At 38.3% G+C, this 18981-nt stretch overlaps 1 protein-coding gene across 1 annotated transcript; it reads right to left on the bottom strand.

Moving 5' to 3' along the window:
• Positions 1–883: 883 nt before the first annotated feature.
• Positions 884–18037, bottom strand: gabrg3 (gamma-aminobutyric acid type A receptor subunit gamma3). Its single transcript, XM_088425022.1, has 9 exons — positions 17726–18037; positions 16377–16522; positions 13227–13294; positions 10348–10568; positions 8210–8292; positions 6922–7059; positions 6676–6828; positions 4724–4923; positions 884–3994 (listed from the first exon to the last, which is right to left on the bottom strand). Exons 1-9 carry the CDS (start codon positions 17854–17856, stop codon positions 3710–3712), a joined length of 1425 nt encoding a protein of 474 aa, XP_088281148.1. The 5' UTR covers positions 17857–18037; the 3' UTR covers positions 884–3709.
• Positions 18038–18981: the final 944 nt, after the last annotated feature.

The raw sequence follows: 18981 nt of genomic DNA on the forward strand, positions 1-18981 counted from the left end.
TGCATTCATTAAAGGGCATTATTCGCCATCCGGCGCCGGCGCGCCATAATGGCGACCCTTGAATGCGCATTACTTGCTTATTCTTCTAGCTTGTAATTAAATCACAATGCACAATGACGACCGCTGATTACGCTTGCGAAAAAAAAAAAAAAAAAAAACAACTTCCATATTGTCGTCCGGTGATTCACGTTTGAGAACTCAAAATGAAAGCTTGAAAATGACGCTCGTGGATACTGAAAAGTGGAGCGACAGGAAGTGGATGCGCATCAGCTTCCTGTCTCCTCATGACAATTTGAAAAAAGTGACAGAAAATTGTATACTTTTTTTTTTAAATCACTCTATAGAAGGGTGTATTAAAAAAAAGGATCATAAGCGTTTTTTATTATTATTTTTTATATGAATATAATTTTTTTTAATATTATCATCAAAAATTTTAAAGAAAAAAACGACCTTGGATAGTTAGATGGTTTTTCAGAAAAAAAAGTGTAGTATGGAATTACTAATATAACATTATATATATGAAAACAAGGTATCATGTATTCTAAGGAAATTTTATTTATTTATTTTATTGTTATTTTATCCTCTTTGTGTTTTTGTGGCATTATCTTATTTAACAGTTATGTACACTAGTTTTTTTTCTAAAAAAAAAAATAAAAATGACTGTAATGCATAGTAAGGTATTTTTTGGGGGGGCAGTAAAGCATTTTTGGGTGGTAGTAGTCGTAAAGTTTTTTTTTGTCAAAAAACATCCATTTTCTAAGGTGTTTTTGTGGCGTTTTCGTTGTCTAAAATAAACCATCATGTATACTAGGGCGTTTTTTTTAATCTTGTTTTTTGCTTAAGAAAAAACACGTAGTAAAGCTTTTTCTTTTAAACAGCCATGTTTATTAAGGCGTTAAAAAAAAAACAATGTGCGGTAAGGCATTTTTTTAAAATAAATGACCATGTATTCATTAAGATGATTGAAAAAAAATATTGCATTTTCAGCAGTGTTCCAATTAAATGGAAAAAAAAAACACATCCCTCACACTTATATCATGACATAATTTTTTTCCTAAAATCTCACATATTTGTTTCAACCATGATGCGAAATGCACATATAAAACAGCATCTCGCCAAAGGGCCTCAAAAAGAAGATAGAGCACAATTCCGAGACAGCTGGTTGCCGTGGTAACGCAATTACGAGAAAATGCCTCAAGGCAAAGTAGCGCAAACCGACCGGCGCCATTTTGGGTCCTTTTGTGGGTAATGTCGATATTTTTGGGTGAACTCTGGATGACCTCCAAAATCATCTCTAGTGACTGCAAACGAAAATTTGAACAGCACAAATGATGCACCCGCGCAATGGACCGTGTCCTGCAATTTTCAGTTCCAAATCACGATGAAAAACGCCCGCGGGAATCTTGGCTCGAGTCTTTTTTTTTATTTTATTTGTGCTTCAGAAAGATAGGAAAAAAAAATAGAAAAACGAGAAAAAGTTCAGGAAAATTATGCAAAACACCACAGTGGCCCTGAAGTGAAAATCAAACAAACAAAAACATGTAATCGTAAAAAAAAAAAGAAAAAACAAGAATCACACAAGGAAAAAGCACACAAAAAATCTTGCGTGCATCTTTTTTCTTGTTTGCGTCTTTTTTTATTGTTTGCTTCTTTTTTCTTTTGTGCTCTTTTTTGTTTGCTTTTTTTTCTTGCGCGCGTCCTTTTTCTTGTTTGCGTCTTTTTCTGTCCTGTTTTTTTTCTTGCAGGCTTTTTTTTCTCATTTGCTTCTTTTTTCTTGCTTACTTCTTTTTTCTTCCAAGCTCTTTTTTTTGTTTGCTTCTTTTTTCGTGTGTGCTGTTTTTTGTTTGTGATTACCCTTTTTTGTTCGCTTGGTTTTTTTGTTTGTGTGATGTGCACTTCAGGGCCACCGTAAAATACACCCTGATGCTGGATTACAAATCCTCGCTTCCAATTTTGTCTAAATAAGCAGTATTTTCACTTGTATTTTCGTGGGATCACAATGCCTTCAATTACAATATTTACAAATTAAAAAATAACAAAAAAAAAAATCCCAGCGCAATGCTATGCTAGCTCGCCCATTCCAAAACTCCCGGAACGCCACCGAAACACTTTTGAGCTAGTGAAGCTTCTTTGGTTTATTTTCGCACTAGATTTAAAACAAAAAAATATATACTTGTAATTACTAATAAGGATAAAAAAAAAACAAAATTTACTGCGAGTGTTGCTCATATTCCATCTGAATATTATTGTGTGCACGCGTGCGTGTATGAATTATCCACGACTCATAGCACCATTCTGGCATTATTGCATTGTCAAAAAAAACAAACGAAAAAAAATCTAGTGAAAACGCACGATTAATGATCAACACTACAATTAAAAATCCTCACGCTACACTTAAATATTGTTTTGTTGTTAGCAAGGCTAGCCTACAAGCTGGCGCGCGTTAGCGTCTTAGCTTGCTAATGACCTTGCTAAGCTTTCTTTGTGTAACAGTAACAAACTACTAATGTGTCGTGATCTTTAAATGCTATTTGACACGTATTTTTCAGCCAAAGAATGCTTCGTTTTCAAGGCGTTTTAGGCTACCGGCTACAATTAGTTAGCGAGCGACTTAGCTCGCTAGTAACCTTTACATATCGTGTATGTACATGCTAACGGCATGAGGCCTAAATATCATGTTGTGAGTCATTACAGGCACATAAGATTAGCTAGCTAGCGTCATAGCTAGCTAGTTGCCTTCATTATCTCCAATTTAGTACTTCTCAGGTAAGTACTACAAGAAACGTCATCATTTTGCCCAAATAAAAAGGATATGTTAGTAAGGTGTTCGAAATGGCTACAATTAGGTAGTTAGCAACTCTGCAAACTATTTACCCTGATCATCCTTCGTTGTGTTCATGCTTAGCGGCAGATTTTCTCAGTTGGGTGTAAAACTTCATGTACTAAACCTGAAAATAAGCAAAAATATGCTAGGAATGCACTTCAGGCTACTAACTACTGTTAGCCTTAGTAATGTCTTAACGTCATCGTAGGAACATAGCCAAAAAGGGGCGTGTCCTATTTAGCTTTGTTGGTGAGGGGCGTGTCCTGGTAGTGAAATATCATTTTTGAACAAAAGTGTAAGCAATGCACTTGAGCGGCTACTATTAGCATTGATGATGAATTGTCGTTGTCAAAGGCAAACAGCAAAAAAGGGGCGTGTCTCCTTTAGCAATGTTCAAAATGGGGCGTGTCATTGTTATGATATTTGAAATGTCATTTTTGAAGATAAATATTTTAGAAATGCACTTTAGGAGCTACTATTAGCATTAGCATTAGTCGTTATAGAGGCACAGCCAAAAAGGGGCGTGTCCTATTATCTGTGTTCATAAGGGGCGTGTCCAGGCAGATATTTGAAATGTCATTTTTGAACAAAAATATGTTAGCAATGCACTTTGGCGGCTATTATTAGCCTTGGTAACGTCTTAGCGTCATCGTAGGCCCACAGCCGAAAAGGGGCGTGTCCCATTTAGCTATGTTCATGTCTATAACACGCCCGTATTTGGACGCTAACAGTGGACATATTTGCAAAAATACGCTCGCTATGCTCTTTTGGCTACCGGCTAGCGTTAGCCCTGGCAGTGCCTTAGCGTTTTTGTAGGTCCAGAGCTGAAAAGGGGCGTGTCCTATTTCGCTACGTTCATATCTACGGCCCGCCCATATTTGGAAACTAAAGGTAGAGATATCCCACCCAGTAGACCACGTTGAAGAGGAGAAAGGAGGTGGGGAAAAAGACCCGGGAGTAGGCGTCCAGGTCCAGCAGGTCTACGTGGACGCGTCCCCTCCGCCAGGCGCCGTCTTTGCAGTCGTCGTAGCAACAGAAGAAGCCCACGCAGTCTTTGCCGTCCAGACACTGCGAGGCGCACGTGTCGTCCAAGTCCTGCCAGTAGGTGGCGTTGTTCAGGGCCACCACCGTGTGAGGAGGCCGCCTGGCGTCCAGGACCGAGTAGTTCTTCTGGAAAGACACGCGTCTGCTTTGAAAACCTTACTTTGAGACCAAAACTTCTCAGGCTGGAAGGCCTCATTTAAATCCCTAACACTTGGTTTTTACCCTCACTTGAAACCTAATCCTGATTTGAAACCCTAATTTGAAACTCCTAGACCTGTCTCAAAACCCTACCCATTGATATAATGCTCATTTAAAACCCTAACCCTGTTTTAAAACCCTAATTTGAAATTATAACACTACGTTCAAACCCCGATTTACAACCCTAACCCTTGTTGAAACCTTAATTTAAAACCCTAACCCTGTCATGAAAGCCTGGTTTCAAATCCTAAACCTGCCTTAAAATTCAGACTTTAAACCCTAACCATTGAAACTGTCTGAAAAACCTCATTTGAAAACCTTACCCTTGTTTTAAAACCCCAATTTGAAATCCCAAATTTGCCTCAAAACCCTAATTTGGCAATCCACCTCTTGTTTTTAACTGTTTTTTGAAACCCCTTGCCTGTCTTTAACCCCATATGTAAAAGCCTAAACCTAGCCTTAAACCCCTAATTTAAGCTTTGTTAAAACCCCTAATCCAGACTTGACGCACTAATTTGAAACAAACTCAAATCCTGATTTGAAACCTTACTACGAAGCACAAACCTTGGCAGGAAACTGTCGTCGCTAACCCTAGCGCAAGTCTGAAATCCAAATTTTAGACCCGCGCTCGAGACCCTACCCCAGTGACGTACTTACATGGCGTTTCCTGTCCATGCAGTTGGGCGTGCGGCTGCAACTGGAGTAATAGTTGAGAGTGGCGTACTCCATCAGGGCGGCGAAGACAAACAGGAAACAGACGGTGACGAAAAGGTCCATGGCCGTCACGTAGGACACGCGGGGCAGGGACGTCCTCGCCACCGTACTCAGCGTGGTCATCGTCAGAACCGTCGTGATGCCTGCGAGGCGTCGCAACAACTTTCAGTCGGACTTGAAACCCCGCCTTAAAAAGTTTCAATCTAGTGGTAGGGTTTCAAATTGTTTTAACAAAACAGGGATCAGACCCTTTCAAGTCTGGGTTAAGATTTCAAACTTGAGTTAGGGTTTCAAGTCTGCGTCAGGGTTTTTAACTGGTATTGAGGTTTCAATCCAAGTTCTCAAGACAGGAGTAGGGTTTTTATTTAGGCTCAGTTTTGGGTTTTAAACATGAGTTGGAGCTAAAAATTAAGGTGTGAAACTTTAAATTCAGGTTTAAAGTCTTAGTTATGGTTTGAAAATAGGGTATCAATTTTGTGTTAGGGTTTTAAATTTGTGTTACAGTTTCAAGTGAAGTTTCCAAGACAGGGTAAGGGTTTTAAATTAAGATTTTCAATTTATGTTTGGAACCCTAGTCAGGATTTCAAGTCAGTGTTTGAAGTCTGTGTCAGGGTTTTGAATTGATTTAGGGTTTAAAATGAAGTTTTCAAGACAGGGGTCGGGTTGTAAATTAGGCTTTTGAATTGGGGAACTACTTTTTGGATTAGGCTGTCAAATTTGGGTTTTAAAGCGTTGAAGCCTAAAATTAGGGTTTCAAACTTAAACTAGCAGTTCAAATTAAGTTTTAAAACATGAGTTGGGCTTTGAAAATAGGGTTAGGGTTAGGGGGGTCAGGGTTTTGAACTTGTTACGGTTTCAAATGAAGTTTTCAAGACAGGTTTAGGGCTTTAAATTAGACCTTCAAAGTAGGGTTTGAAACCCTGGCTAGGGTTTCAAGTTAGTGTTTCAAGTCTGTATCAGGGATTTGAGCAATTGTTACGGTTTCAAAGGAGGTTTTCAAGATAACGATAGGATTTGAAACATCAGTTAGGGTTTCAAGTCTGTGTCAGGGTTTTAAACAACTGTTAGGGTTTCAAGTTGTCAAGGGTCTAGGGTCTTAAATTAGTGTGTCAAATTAAGATTTGAAAAACTAGTTAGGTCTCCGAGTGATTGTTTTAAGTCTGGGTCAGAGTTTTAAAGTAGTGTTAGGGTTTCAAATCTATTAGGGTTTCGAAAAATTGTTACGGTTTGAAATGAAGTCGTCAAGACAAGGTTGGGGTTTGTAGAATTGGGGTTTCAAACCTGTGGTGTCCACAACGTGACTGCCTCCCGTCTCACTTGTCCGTACGCCCGTGTCGCTATGGCAACAAGCTGGCCCGGCTATTTTAGGCCTGCACGCCACTGTGTTTCCCTTTGCTGTAGCCTGACCTGTTTACAAGAAATACCTGGGAGTCCCACCCCCCCAAAAAATCCCACTGCCGCATGTATTAGTTTACTTTAGTGGTAAGGCTTGAAATGAATGATTAAAGTTGGGCTCGAGGTTTTAAAGTTGGTTTAGGATTTCAAAGTAGGGTTTTGAATTATGGTTTCAAGTCTGTGCTAGGGTCTTAATTAAGGGTCTCAAGCAAGGGTTTGGTTTTAAAATTAAGGTTTTAAACCTGAATTGCCTTTTAAAATAGGGTTTCTAATCAGGGTCGGGGTTTCGAATTCTGGTTTCAGGTCATGGTTACGGTTTCCAACAAAAGTTAGGTTTTCAATTTGGGTTTGGGTTTACAAACCTGAATTAAGGTTTAGGGATTGAAATTATGAATTTACGTCAAGGTTAGGGTTTCACATTAAGGTATTAAACCAGGTCTTAAGTGACGGTTACGAGCCAGGATCAGGGTTTCAAATAAGGATTTGAAGTCCGGTCTGACCCAAAGCGGTCCTGGCCGGCGTGGCGTCCTTCTTGATCCAGAAGGAGACCCAGGACAGGACCACGGTGAGGATGCAGGGGATGTACGTCTGAATGGTGAAGTAGCCCATTCGCCTCCTCAGGTCAAAGTGCACCGTCATCACCACGTAGTCGCCTGCGGGGGGCGCAGACCAGCGCCGAAAAAAGAAGCCTACACTTCCAATATTCACGGAACAAAAGTCTGACAGCTGAGAAAATCTTTGGGTACCCGCTGTGGTCTTGATGATGTCGGTGGTGTTCCTGAGGCCCATGAAGTCAAACTGGTAGAGGCGCCAGGACTTTTGGTCCGCCGCTTCCACCGAGTTCCTCCTCCACTTGTAGACCATCTCGTCTCGCGGGTACCCGTCTGCAAAACGCGGCAAAAGTACTCAAACTCTGGATCGCTAGCAGTACTAGCTATATGTTAGCCATGGAAAAACTTCACTTTTCAGGCTGGGACCCCAAGATTTCCTGGGGCCCCCAATCATCCCTTTAAAACCAATTACTAAAGATTTTTTAGTTTCAAATAATCATTATTGACTTAAAAACACGTCTAAATGCACAGAGAAATGTGATGCTAACATGCTAGCCCTATCTGCTATAAGTTAGCATGCGCTCTTGTTGCAAAATACTAATAAAAGCAAAAAAAGAGCGAGAGCAGATCGACGTTTTCTATCTAGCTGCATAGTCAAGTTTGAAATGAGAATAAGAGCTAAAATGCTAGGTGCTAATGCGCTAACTCTGATTTTTTTCTGATCTACTGTACTGAAAAGGAGATGCTGACATGCTAACAGTTGGTATGTTAATGTAGAACTGTCATATGTTAGCATACCAACCAGACATATGGATCATATTTCTTGATTTCCATCCTGCTATCATGCTAGATGCTAATGTGCTAACAGCAGCAATGCCATTTACTGCATACTTTCTTTAACGCAAAATAATTGATATTACCTCAGACTTAAGAAAAACAGATTAAAGAAACGCGAAGTGAAATGCGATGCTAACGTGCTAACAGTCGGTATGCTAACATCTAAATGTTGTATGGTAGCTTACCAACAATTAGCTAACTGGTGAAAAGAAAGAGTTTAGCCCTATGGATCATGATTTTCCATCTTGCCTCAGAGTCACATTACAAATGAGATGAGATGCTAACATGCAATATGCTAATGCGCTAGCAGTTACCATGCCATCCACCGTATACGTCCATACGAGCGGCATATAAGCATCGTAATGAGTTGATTAGCGGAAAAGCCCCAGACGCGCGCCCCCACCCATCCCGACTCTTGAGTGGTTGCCATGGCAACGGCAGACACATCCGCTGAAATAAGTATATATAAACAGCACGGAACACTGTGTGATACTAAAATGATATTAAAAAAAAAAAAAAAAAAAAACTTAAACACTGTAGTTCAGTGAAATCAAATTATGTATAGATGTAATACAATTCTACTCTCATGAAATCAAGTTGTGCGCATTCAAATTTTGTCAAATAAAGTCAAGGTTTGCATACTCACAGCTGGAGAAGATGAGCGGACACGAGTGCTCGTCCATGGGAAAGTTGTGCAGCTGCAGCTGGCACTCTGCGTTTATGGTCAGTCTGTAAACCGCAATTTAAGATAATTAGCCAGGAAATACATCATACTCGCTAGTGCTAATTACTAAATAAACGGCGGTACCTGGAGATACGCAGCCATATTTTCTTTATCCTCTGCGAAGAATGACTAATATTACTGGCGCTTATTGAGAAGCTGCGATCGTCTTCATGTACTGTATGTGGTTGTATTATACTGCCCCCAAGTGGTCAAAAAAGATCAAATTCTACTATTTATTCAATGAATGACAGTAACTGGAGATAAAACTTAAGAGTTTCAAAATACACGCTGTCGTTTGCTCAACTTTTTGACGGAAGCAGAAATTCAAAATGCTAAAGTTCTGCTACCTTATTGCTACAACATAAAGGGAAATCCCATAGGCAGGCTAACAATTAGCACAGACAGATACTCACAGGTATATTTTCTTTATCCTCTGCAAAGAGTTTACATGTTTGCATTATACTGCCCCCAAGTGGTCAAGTCACACACAATTTTCATTGAATTAAAGCAAAAAAAAAGTGATTTTTTTTCCCCCTCCTTGATTAAGGCCGTAACAAATGTCATCTTTGTTTGCTCCCGCCACGTCAAGCCCATTTATTACCCGCTGACATTTCATCATCCGCTTCTTATGCAATCTGACCGCAATATCGCTCCCTTAAAATTTACACGAAAGAAATCTCCCATAATTCAACGACCTCGCCTGATGATGTTTACTGAGGTTGAGATGAACTTCAGAGAAGAGCTAAATAAAGCACAAAGCGGCAGGATGTGATGCACTCACTGGAGTTTTTGTTGTCATTAATTACAAAAAAAAAAAAAAAAATTCTGACTCACACAGGAAATTGTCGAAAATAGTTAGTTGTTGATAATTAAGTTGCGAGTCCAGGTCACATGACGAACCCTAAAAGCTCTCACGAACATCATAACAGCATTTAAACTTTTCCCAAGTTCCGTTGCCTCGGAAACAGTTGTCAACATATTAGCAATATTTGTGAGTCGGCAGAGTGAAATGAGGCACAATGAGCCATATTTCAAAAAGGAGTTTTGGCTATAATCACAAAAAGGATGATCACAGCTTTCCAATGTTCGAGCAATCATTATGATACGCTGATCATAGCATTATTATGACTCATTAGATCATTGCCACAGATATGAATAAGTAGATACAACACCTCTTCTTATTGCTGCGTGCCTACGGCGACAACAAGCTAGCCGTTAACAAATTATGTGTGGATAGGGAAAAAACAAAAAACTAAACCTAAGAAAGCCCTTAAACTGTGCCGTATAAGTCTACGGAACTGAGTAAATAAATTAAAATAAAACTAATTTTTCACCTTTTCTCTCCTCCAAGTTGTGTTGATAGCATACTTGGTAAACGTAATGAAAATCGGTTGAGAAATGAGCAAGTTACGGCTTATTTTCAACGTCCACGCAATGCACGCATTGCCCCTTCCAACATGGCCGCCGCATAGACGTGATGGTCAGCCATGACGCTAAAGCTCTTTATCCGTGGTTTTTATGCATTACCTTTCGCGAGGAAACAGAAATAGACTAATATAGATGCTTCTGGAGTATGGAGGACCAAGAGTGCCAAAATTCAATGAATAAATGTACCATTCAATAATTAAATAACGGTTAAATAATTAAATGTTTAATTAATTAAAGGTTTCATTACTTAAATATTTTTTTCATTAATTAATCAAATGTGTTATTGATCAAATAAATGTTGAGTTGATTAATTAAATGCTTTATTAATTGAATGAAACATTAATTAAAAATTATTATTAAATGTTGCTTTATTTAAACAAAATTAATTATTTAATCAAATAATTATTGAATTAATGAAACCTTTACTTATTTTATGACACTTTTAATTCATTAATGAAACTTTGTTTAATTAACAACTCTTAATTAATTCATAAAACATTTAATTAATGCCATTTTTAATGACGCACTGTTGCAGCGTTTCATGCGTTTAGTTGATCCGTCAACCTCGCTCGTCAAAGTTTGATGGGCGGGTCCCAACACCTGATTGGTTACCCCGAACGTCTCGAAATTACCTCAAGGTGTAAAGTATCTTGCCGTCGTTCCATATTCTGAGCAGCTGATTGGGCATGGTGATCCAGTGGGCGTCGGCATTCTTGGAGTTCCTGAAGATGGTGTCGGGGAGCCAGATGAGGCCCACCATGTTGCTGTTGAGCGTCAAGATCTTCATGGTGCTGTTGTAACGCAGACGGCTGTCGGTCCACGTCTGCGCAAAGATGATGTCGATTTGGTATTCCTGGAAAAACCCGCATAGGAAAATTGATCGGAATCCGGCTCGATCGTGATTAGGACATCTGGGGATCATTTCTACTTCTGGCGGACTCGTTTCACCCGGCTATGTTCTTCTTCTATCATGTGGCGCAAGAAAAAGTTGAATTTTGGTTTGAAGTAGCGACACAAAATTCGGCGAAAAAGTCAATGCAGAAAAAGATCGGAAGTCGGCGTTTTGGGTTGAGCTAGCCATTTCTTATCCATAAGGACCAGTTGAAAAATAGTTCCAACTAGTGACTCTAATTTGACGGACTTGTCCATCAAAACATGAGATGCAAAAAAGCCTCCGGTAACTATGCCTGAAAATGTACATAACGTCCGCCATTTTAGTTTGCACTAGCCATTTCTTATTATAAGCACCAGTTGAAAAACAGTTCCACCTAGTGACTCAAAATTTGACGGACTTGTCCATCATAACGCGAGACGCAAAAAAGCCTCTGGGAACTATGCCTAAAAATGTACAGAACGTCAGCCATTTTGGTTTGCGCTAGCCATTTCTTATCTATAAGGACCAGTTGGAAAATAGTTCCAACTAGTGACTCAAAATTTGACGGACTTGTCCATCAAAACATGAGACGCAAAAAAGCCTCTGGGAATCATGCCTAAAAATGTACAGAACGTCAGCCATTTTGGCTTGCGCTAGCCATTTCTTATCCATAAGGACCAGTTGAAAAATAGTTCCACCTAGTGACTCAAAATTTGACGGACTTGCCCATCATAACGCGAGACGCAAAAAAGCCTCTGGGAACCATGCCTAAAAATGTACAGAACGTCCGCCATTTTAGTTTGCGCTAGCCATTTCATCCCCATAAGCACCCGTTAAAAAATAGTTTCACCTAGCGCGGCGAACCCGTCAAGCATAACGACCCCCCAAAACGTCTCAAGTAACCATGCCTAAAAACGCAGAGACATTTTTTCCCTCCGAAACACCCCCCGGGCAAACTCCGCAAAACATCCTGACGATCGGAGGGCCGGAATGACTATTATTATTATTTCGCCGCTAAGTAAGACGGCAGAACATTCCCATGGCAACAGTTCCTCAGCCAAACACTTTCGCCTTCTCCGGCTTCTCAAATGTTTTCATGTTGCGTTTGACCTTTGGCCAAAAGCGCTTAAGTAGCGGGCCAATTACAAGTCTATAATCAAGGGGAGCACAGGGCGCCGGCGACCTTTAATAGCGCGCCGCCGCGGGGACTGCGAGAAAGAAAAGTGAACATTAGCCCGCGTGTAACTGCGATGGGAATAAATGGTGCCAGTGTGAGTGCATTTGTGGAGGTAGATTTCATAAAGGAACAGAAATTTCTCGCCGGCTAATCTGTGACATAATTTGCCATTAGACGGAGGCGGGCCAAACGCTCGGGGGGGACTGATTGCCTCCCCTGCTGATTGGTTCTCCGAATTCCGACAAAGGAAAGTTTCTTTTACTTCTTGGAAAAAAAAATTGATTTGGTTAGCGGAGGAAAAATAGGCTTAAGAAATGTTTTGTTGATTTGGAGAGCACATGACTTTATTTTGCTTTTAAATTAAAATGATTGAATGTGGAAAAAATGGTGTTGTTTTGTTACTGTAATTGAAGAAAGCTTTTTGCATTATCACACAGTAGCTTTTGCTAGTGGTGTGAAAACTATGGCCCGCGGGCCATTTTCGGCCCATCATAAAAAATTTACCGGCCCACATAATATCCTAAAAATAATTTTGACTTTTATGATGCTTAGTGTTTGTTTCAGAGAGAAACAAAAATCTGCCAAAAACTGCCTTATATTAAAAAAAAAAAAGACTGAGTTATGTTTCATTTTCCCTCTTATGTTCTAAGGAGTTCATGCACAAAAGAAAATCTTTTGAAGATCTTCATAGCGCTAATACTAGCCAATTAATCTGTCAAGTCCGAGATTCCAGTTTGATTCACATTATTCTGTCTTTCACATTATTGTTTAAAAAGAAAAAAAAAACATAAGGTGAAATTATGCCCTCCCACTCCTTTTCGTTCTATTTCCACCATTGTTTCATACCACCAGCACACAAAGCCGACAATTTTCAGAACGTTTCACCGTGAAGGGACTAATTCCATTTATTAGCGTCTCATATATATATATATATATATATATATATATATATATATATATATATATATATATATATATATATATATGTAAGTATTAATTGTATATAAAAAAATATACATAATATATTTTATTATGTTTTTATATTATGTTTTTAATGCTGAAAATTGCTAAAAAAGGGGACTATGATTTTAAGGTAGCAAAAATAAGTTTCCTCATTTAAAAAATAAAATAAATAATATAATAAAATAAATAAATAATAAAATTCATTGGGCGATTAATGGTTTTGCAATTTTTTTTTTTTTTTACTTATATCCTCCAAATATCCGAATTAGCATTGGCCTAAAAACATCCATTTTGCTCAGACCTTACTGAAGAACATAAAAAAAAAAAAAAAATGTCCGATGGACCTATCGAATATTTGTAAATATGTGACGAAAATTCCAATCTCATTGCAAAGCTCTTTCGAAAACCCGTCAACGTACAAAGATCATTTTCGAGCCTCCGGAAATACTTCGCTAAAACCCAAAATATTATTTACTTGCAGTTTTGCTGTAACTTACCATATTAATGGAGGACACTGGTCCGATGCTGTTGACAAAAATGTCCACGTCGATGACCGTCGGCTTCACTGTTGAGGAGGAACGGAATGCTAATTAGCGGACAAGGGTCATTGGCCGCTCGCGCGTATTTTTGGTGTGGACGGAACCAAACAAACGTCTCGTGTAAACCAACTGCACATTATATGGACAGTCAGCCATGTTGGAAAACATCTGCTATGGCTTTAGCTAGCCGGCCGGCTCCTCAATGGGCATTTTAATATGAAATTGATTTTTCGGCAGAAAAGGATGGCTCATGATCCAAAGCATACCACATCATACGTCGAATGCTTATCAGTACATGGAGGGAAAAGTAATGATCCCAAGCGTCTCTCCGTGAAAAGAGAAACATGTTTACGCGTGGAAAGTAGAGTAGATGCGCGTCCCGGTTATGTAGAAAGGAGAACAATGTGCTATAATTTAGTCAATAAAGGCGCTTTAATGTGGAACGTCGAGTCGATCGATTCCACCCGGCGAGAGCGAGAGAGAGGCAGAAGTGTCTTTCTTTTTCTTTCTTCGTCTCCTTCTCAGACTGCGGGATAATCCACCTTTGATTTCCAATATAAACTCATCAAAGCAGGAGGATTAACGTCGCCTTCGTTTTCGTTTCTTCTTTTAAATAAAAGAACAAGCGGCGCGGAAAATCAATAACGCGCGGAGAAACGCTTTACCGTTTTTCCTAGGACACCTGAGGATAGCTGGCTAAGCTAGCAGCTAGCTAGCTATGCTAATGTAGCTGTTTTGGGTGTGAGTTGTTATTATTAGCAACTTTTGACAAGTGTTTCCAATTTGTGTTTGTGTTAAAGCTAATTGAATGTTCCATCAAGCCTGCAGGAAGTATTCATCTACCAAAATAAAAGCGTTATGACAGATAGAGGATATGGACGCTAATTTTGCGTATTGTGTTTGCCGACAGCTAGCTAGATTAAAAAATATCTTTGCATGTTTTTCTTTGTGTGAACGACTACCACATAGCTAGTCTTAGCTAGTCTGTAAAAACATCAGTTAGCCTTTCAAAAAGCTAGCTGGCTCGCTAGTCAGCGCCTAGCTTCAGTTGGTTACATAGTAGTTCTGGTATATTCGCAAATGGTCTCACACCTATTTAAAGACCTTCGTCTACAAAAACAGACAAACAGGAAGTGGATATCTACAAAAAGAGTATTAATAAACCATGAATTTGACATGCACTAGTCCAATGCTTCACTCAAATTCACTACTTCCTGTAAAAAAAAAAAAATCACAAATACAAACGCAGTATGAGAGATAAAAAGTAAAAAAAAAAAAAATCAAAGATTTGAATCACTAAAAGGAAAAGGAAAAAGAAACCAAAATAAAAGCACTAAACATTAACTTATAATAAGGGCTGAGTGAAGTGTAAACTATTACTATGTAGCTTTGTGTTTTAACCGTCAATTTGCTAGTCATAAAAATTAAGTCAGTCAGCCATTCGAAAGCTAGGTAGCTAGCTAATCGTTAGCTCCAGTTGGTTACATAGCGGTTGACATTCAGCTTGTTCTTGTCAAAATAACAAATACAAACGTAACACAAACGTATTGTTAATCATTAAAAGCTTCTTTGGAGTGCTAGCAAGCCAACAGGAAAGAGACACCTACCAAAATAAAAGCAGAACAAGCACCAAACAAATAAGTAGCAATGAGTGCCAAGTGAAGCGTTTACTATTACTACGTAGCGTCACATGTTAGCCGCCAGTTTGCGAGACTCAAAATACGTGTCAGCCATTCAAAAGCTAAAAAAAAGATTAAGAAGCCAACAGGAAGTAGAAGTCTAAATAAAATCTGCAAGAGTACTAAACACGACTTAATTCCCACTATAAGAAAAACTTGGTTAAGATGTAGAAAGCTACGTTAGCTTTTTATGTAAACCGGAGAAAAATTAGATTACAAAGTGTCGCTAGCCAGTTGAAAGCTAGCTGGAAAGTTAGCGGCTACCTCTAAATGCTAACATAGCTGTTTGTATCTGCAGTACTTGCTCTTTTATCATCACAACTCACAAACAGACAAACTTAAGTTGACCGTGGCAGTCACAAAAGCTCCAAATCGGAGCAGTTTGTTCACAAAGAGCTGCTAGCTAGAGAGTAAATAACAGCAATGAAGTTGCCTGAATGAGTCAATCAATCAATCAGTGTCATCCGCCGGAGAGCTTCTGACAGGGAAAGGTGCGTCGCCATGGCGATGAAATGGCCATCTGCTGCTGCGCTTGTGATGGACAATAAAAGGCATCCTTCTGTGAATTTGGCAAAAGTATTGAAACTCTTGCGGAAGATGAATAGCCAACTGTAATACAGCGCTAGCTCGAATTTCTTTACCAATATCAATAAATTCTTGTAATTTACTCAAAAATACCGCAAGATAGCCGCCAAACACTACAATAAGATGGACAGTTCACGTCCCCAATTTACGCGGCACTAAGACGCGACAAATCTCTACTTTTATCTAAGTGAAACTCCTCATCTCACTTAACCTTTGGAGCATTATGTTACAAATTATGAAAATTCTTTTGATTTTTTTATATCATAAAACAATCAACGGGGGACAAAAAAAACACTTGAAAGCTGAAATTTCCAGTAGATGAATAAAACATGTAAAATTTCAAAATGCAACATTTCTTTGTGTTTGCAGCTGGACATGAGAGATTTTGTGTACAAAAATAATCATTGTCCAAATTCTGGACCATATAAAAGCATTATAATTACAATTTTTGAGATGCATTTGAATAGGATTTATGACATTGAGTTTCCTGCGATTTTCGCAACATTCCGTTGAGCGGCCGTCAAACTATGTCAGCAAACAGAAAATTCTTTGTTGACTTCTTTCACCTCAAGACAGTAGGTGGCGGTAGAGACCAGGTCAATTTTTTGCCTGTGTTAATAAATTTAACCTCCATATGTATGAACAGAACTGATTCCCACTGAACAATTTGAGTGTTTGAAGGAAAAAAAAATGTAAATAACTAATTATTACGCCTTTAAAAGCATTTACAAAATTAGGAAAAACAATGCAATGTGTATAGTTTGCTCGCAAAAGTATAAAAACATCGTTTCTAGGACTTGGATAACGAATGTTCTCAATAATAGTAACAAACATAACCAATGACCTCCAATGTCGGGCCTGAGCTTGCGGTCGTAGTCCTTGAGGAGCCCGTTGAGGATTTCTGTGGCGTCCGATTGGCGAGATTTGGATGCCAACATCTGGCGGACCGTCACGTCCTCGTAGTCCTCCATGTAGCTGGATGTCACACACCTACACACACACATATGTACATCGTGTATATAAACAATACGCTCATCTGTTGAAAAATGTTTTTATCTTTTTAAACAATATGCTTGTGAATAAAGTAGTTTATAAATGATATATTTAAGACACAAATATCATCTTATTTGATTTAAGTGAGTAAATTTCCAGATTTTTCCAGAAGTTTCTATACTTTCCATTGACATTAATAGAAACACAGCTGCTGTGTGCTTGAACCCCACTAGCTGACTGTAGCTGAAGCTAATACGCAACGAAAAACGCCATAGAAAGGATAACAAAAGGCGTTATACTGCTTAAAATCAAGAAATATTTGGACACAAACAGATAATATAACAGAATTTACAGACATACATACACATATGTATGAGAATATATGTACATATACGTCGTAAATATACGTGTCTGTGCATACACTCGCATATTCTTTATCCTCTACGAAGATCCGTTAATATTAAGGCAATTTACTGCGCGTCTCCATATTTACCTTTATTATACTGCCCCCTGTGGCCATAAAGCATACAACAGATTGAGTAACACAATTTCAATGAAATGCAGTAAAATCTGTGGCAAAACTGTTACTGTTTTAAAGTACAGCTTTTTAGAATACTATTTTACACACACACACACACACACACACACACATATATATTGATATATATATTGATATATATATATATATATATATATATATATATATATATATATATATATATATATATATATACACACACTCACACACTTATTCTTTATCCTTGGTAAAGATCAACGCATTTTGCAGCAGCTTACTGAGCATCTCCATGTGTCCGTGTCTACCTGTATTATACTGCCCCCTATGGCCATAAAGTGTACAACAAATGGAGCTGCGCAATTTCCATTGAATTGAAGTAAAAATCATTAGAGAACTCATATTAAAATATACATATTCCTTGAGATATGGGATATGTGTATTTAAAAACTCAACTTAAATCTAAAATTTGAAAGCCTAACCCTGCCCTAAAACCTTATGGAATCCATTTTTCAATCATGTCTACTTATGTCAACACATTCTTAGCGTATTTACACTTGCACAAGATTCCATTAAACTCCCCTTTAAAGTTTGTGAAAATTCACCTGCAGTTTTCGGGAAATTTACAAAATTTTTCAGCGAATTTATGGCACATTTATGCAAATGTGCTATATATGGCAACATACCTTGCATTGAGAGTGACGAGGAAGAGGAGAAAAGAAGGCAAGCAGGCGGAGGTCATGCTGGCCGACCGCGGCTGGTCTCTCGCAATAAGTCTTTCCAAGTCCTCTCGGACCTTCTTCGAGCCGAAAGGCATTTTTTGTCTGGGTTCATATCCGAGGCGCCGGCGCGGCCCGGCCGTGGGCAGCGTTGGCGCGCATCCCGCTCCTCTTCTTCATCGTCATCATCGGGCAGGTGCAGGTGGCGAGGAGAAAAAAAGCGCTCTTTTTCTTGCTCCTCCTCTTCTTCCTCGCGCGTCTGACACAAAAAGGCTGAGAAAAAGCCAGGGGCGCAAATACTGGGGGCGAGCGCACCCCCAGGGGGGCGGGGCATGTTTGTTTGGAAAAAGGGACAGCAAAGAATTTTGTTATTACCTCATTCAGCAGCATACAATTCCAGACTGTCAAAGACAATATATATATATATATATATATATATATATATATATATATATATATATATATATATATATATATATATATTTTTTTTTTTTTTCCCCTAAAAATACGTCCTTGGCATTGAATGAGCTCAAATTGATTTATGGCTTTTAGCTGTCAAGGGCTCAGTAAAATAGCAAAATAAAATATTAATCTTTGACATCTATAGTAGTTAAGAACAGTGAATGAGTTAATAATAAAATAATAATATAACAATAACAATGAGGAGATGATTATTTCACGCATATAAATGTTTACACTAAAAAAAAGGTCCTAAAATTGAAAGTATAATTCATGTAGACTTGTTTCTTTCATTATATTAGAATATAGACAGTATAAAACCAAAAATATGGTTTTATACTCTAAAATATGACAGTTTTAAGGTTTATTTTTTTCAAAATAAGTGTGACTTCAAAAATATGGCTATTTAAAAAACATTTTTTACAAATTTGAGTAAATAGATAGGGCTATATTTAAAAAAATACTATGACTTTTCAAATTACGATATTTTTCATTCCATTTCTCAGACTAGCTTTTAAAAATGAAATTATTTTTTTCCCTAAAAATATGTATTTTACTCTCCTTTTTAACTTTTCTTTTTTCAGCAAAAAACTTACAAGTTACATTACCTTAAAATATTATTGACTTCAGTCTTGTGGATAATCAATGAAGAAAAAAAATTGTCTTGTATAATCATAAAATCGTTTAAATATTTATAGAAATGAATATCCGTGATCATATTCAGATGACGTTCGCCAGCAACTCGTTTAGCTTAGTTGCTGCTG

Source organism: Hippichthys cyanospilos, chromosome 10 (assembly GCF_059441005.1).
Source record: "Hippichthys cyanospilos isolate Australia breed blue-spotted pipefish chromosome 10, RoL_Hcya_1.0, whole genome shotgun sequence".
Lineage (NCBI taxonomy): Eukaryota > Metazoa > Chordata > Actinopteri > Syngnathiformes > Syngnathidae > Hippichthys > Hippichthys cyanospilos.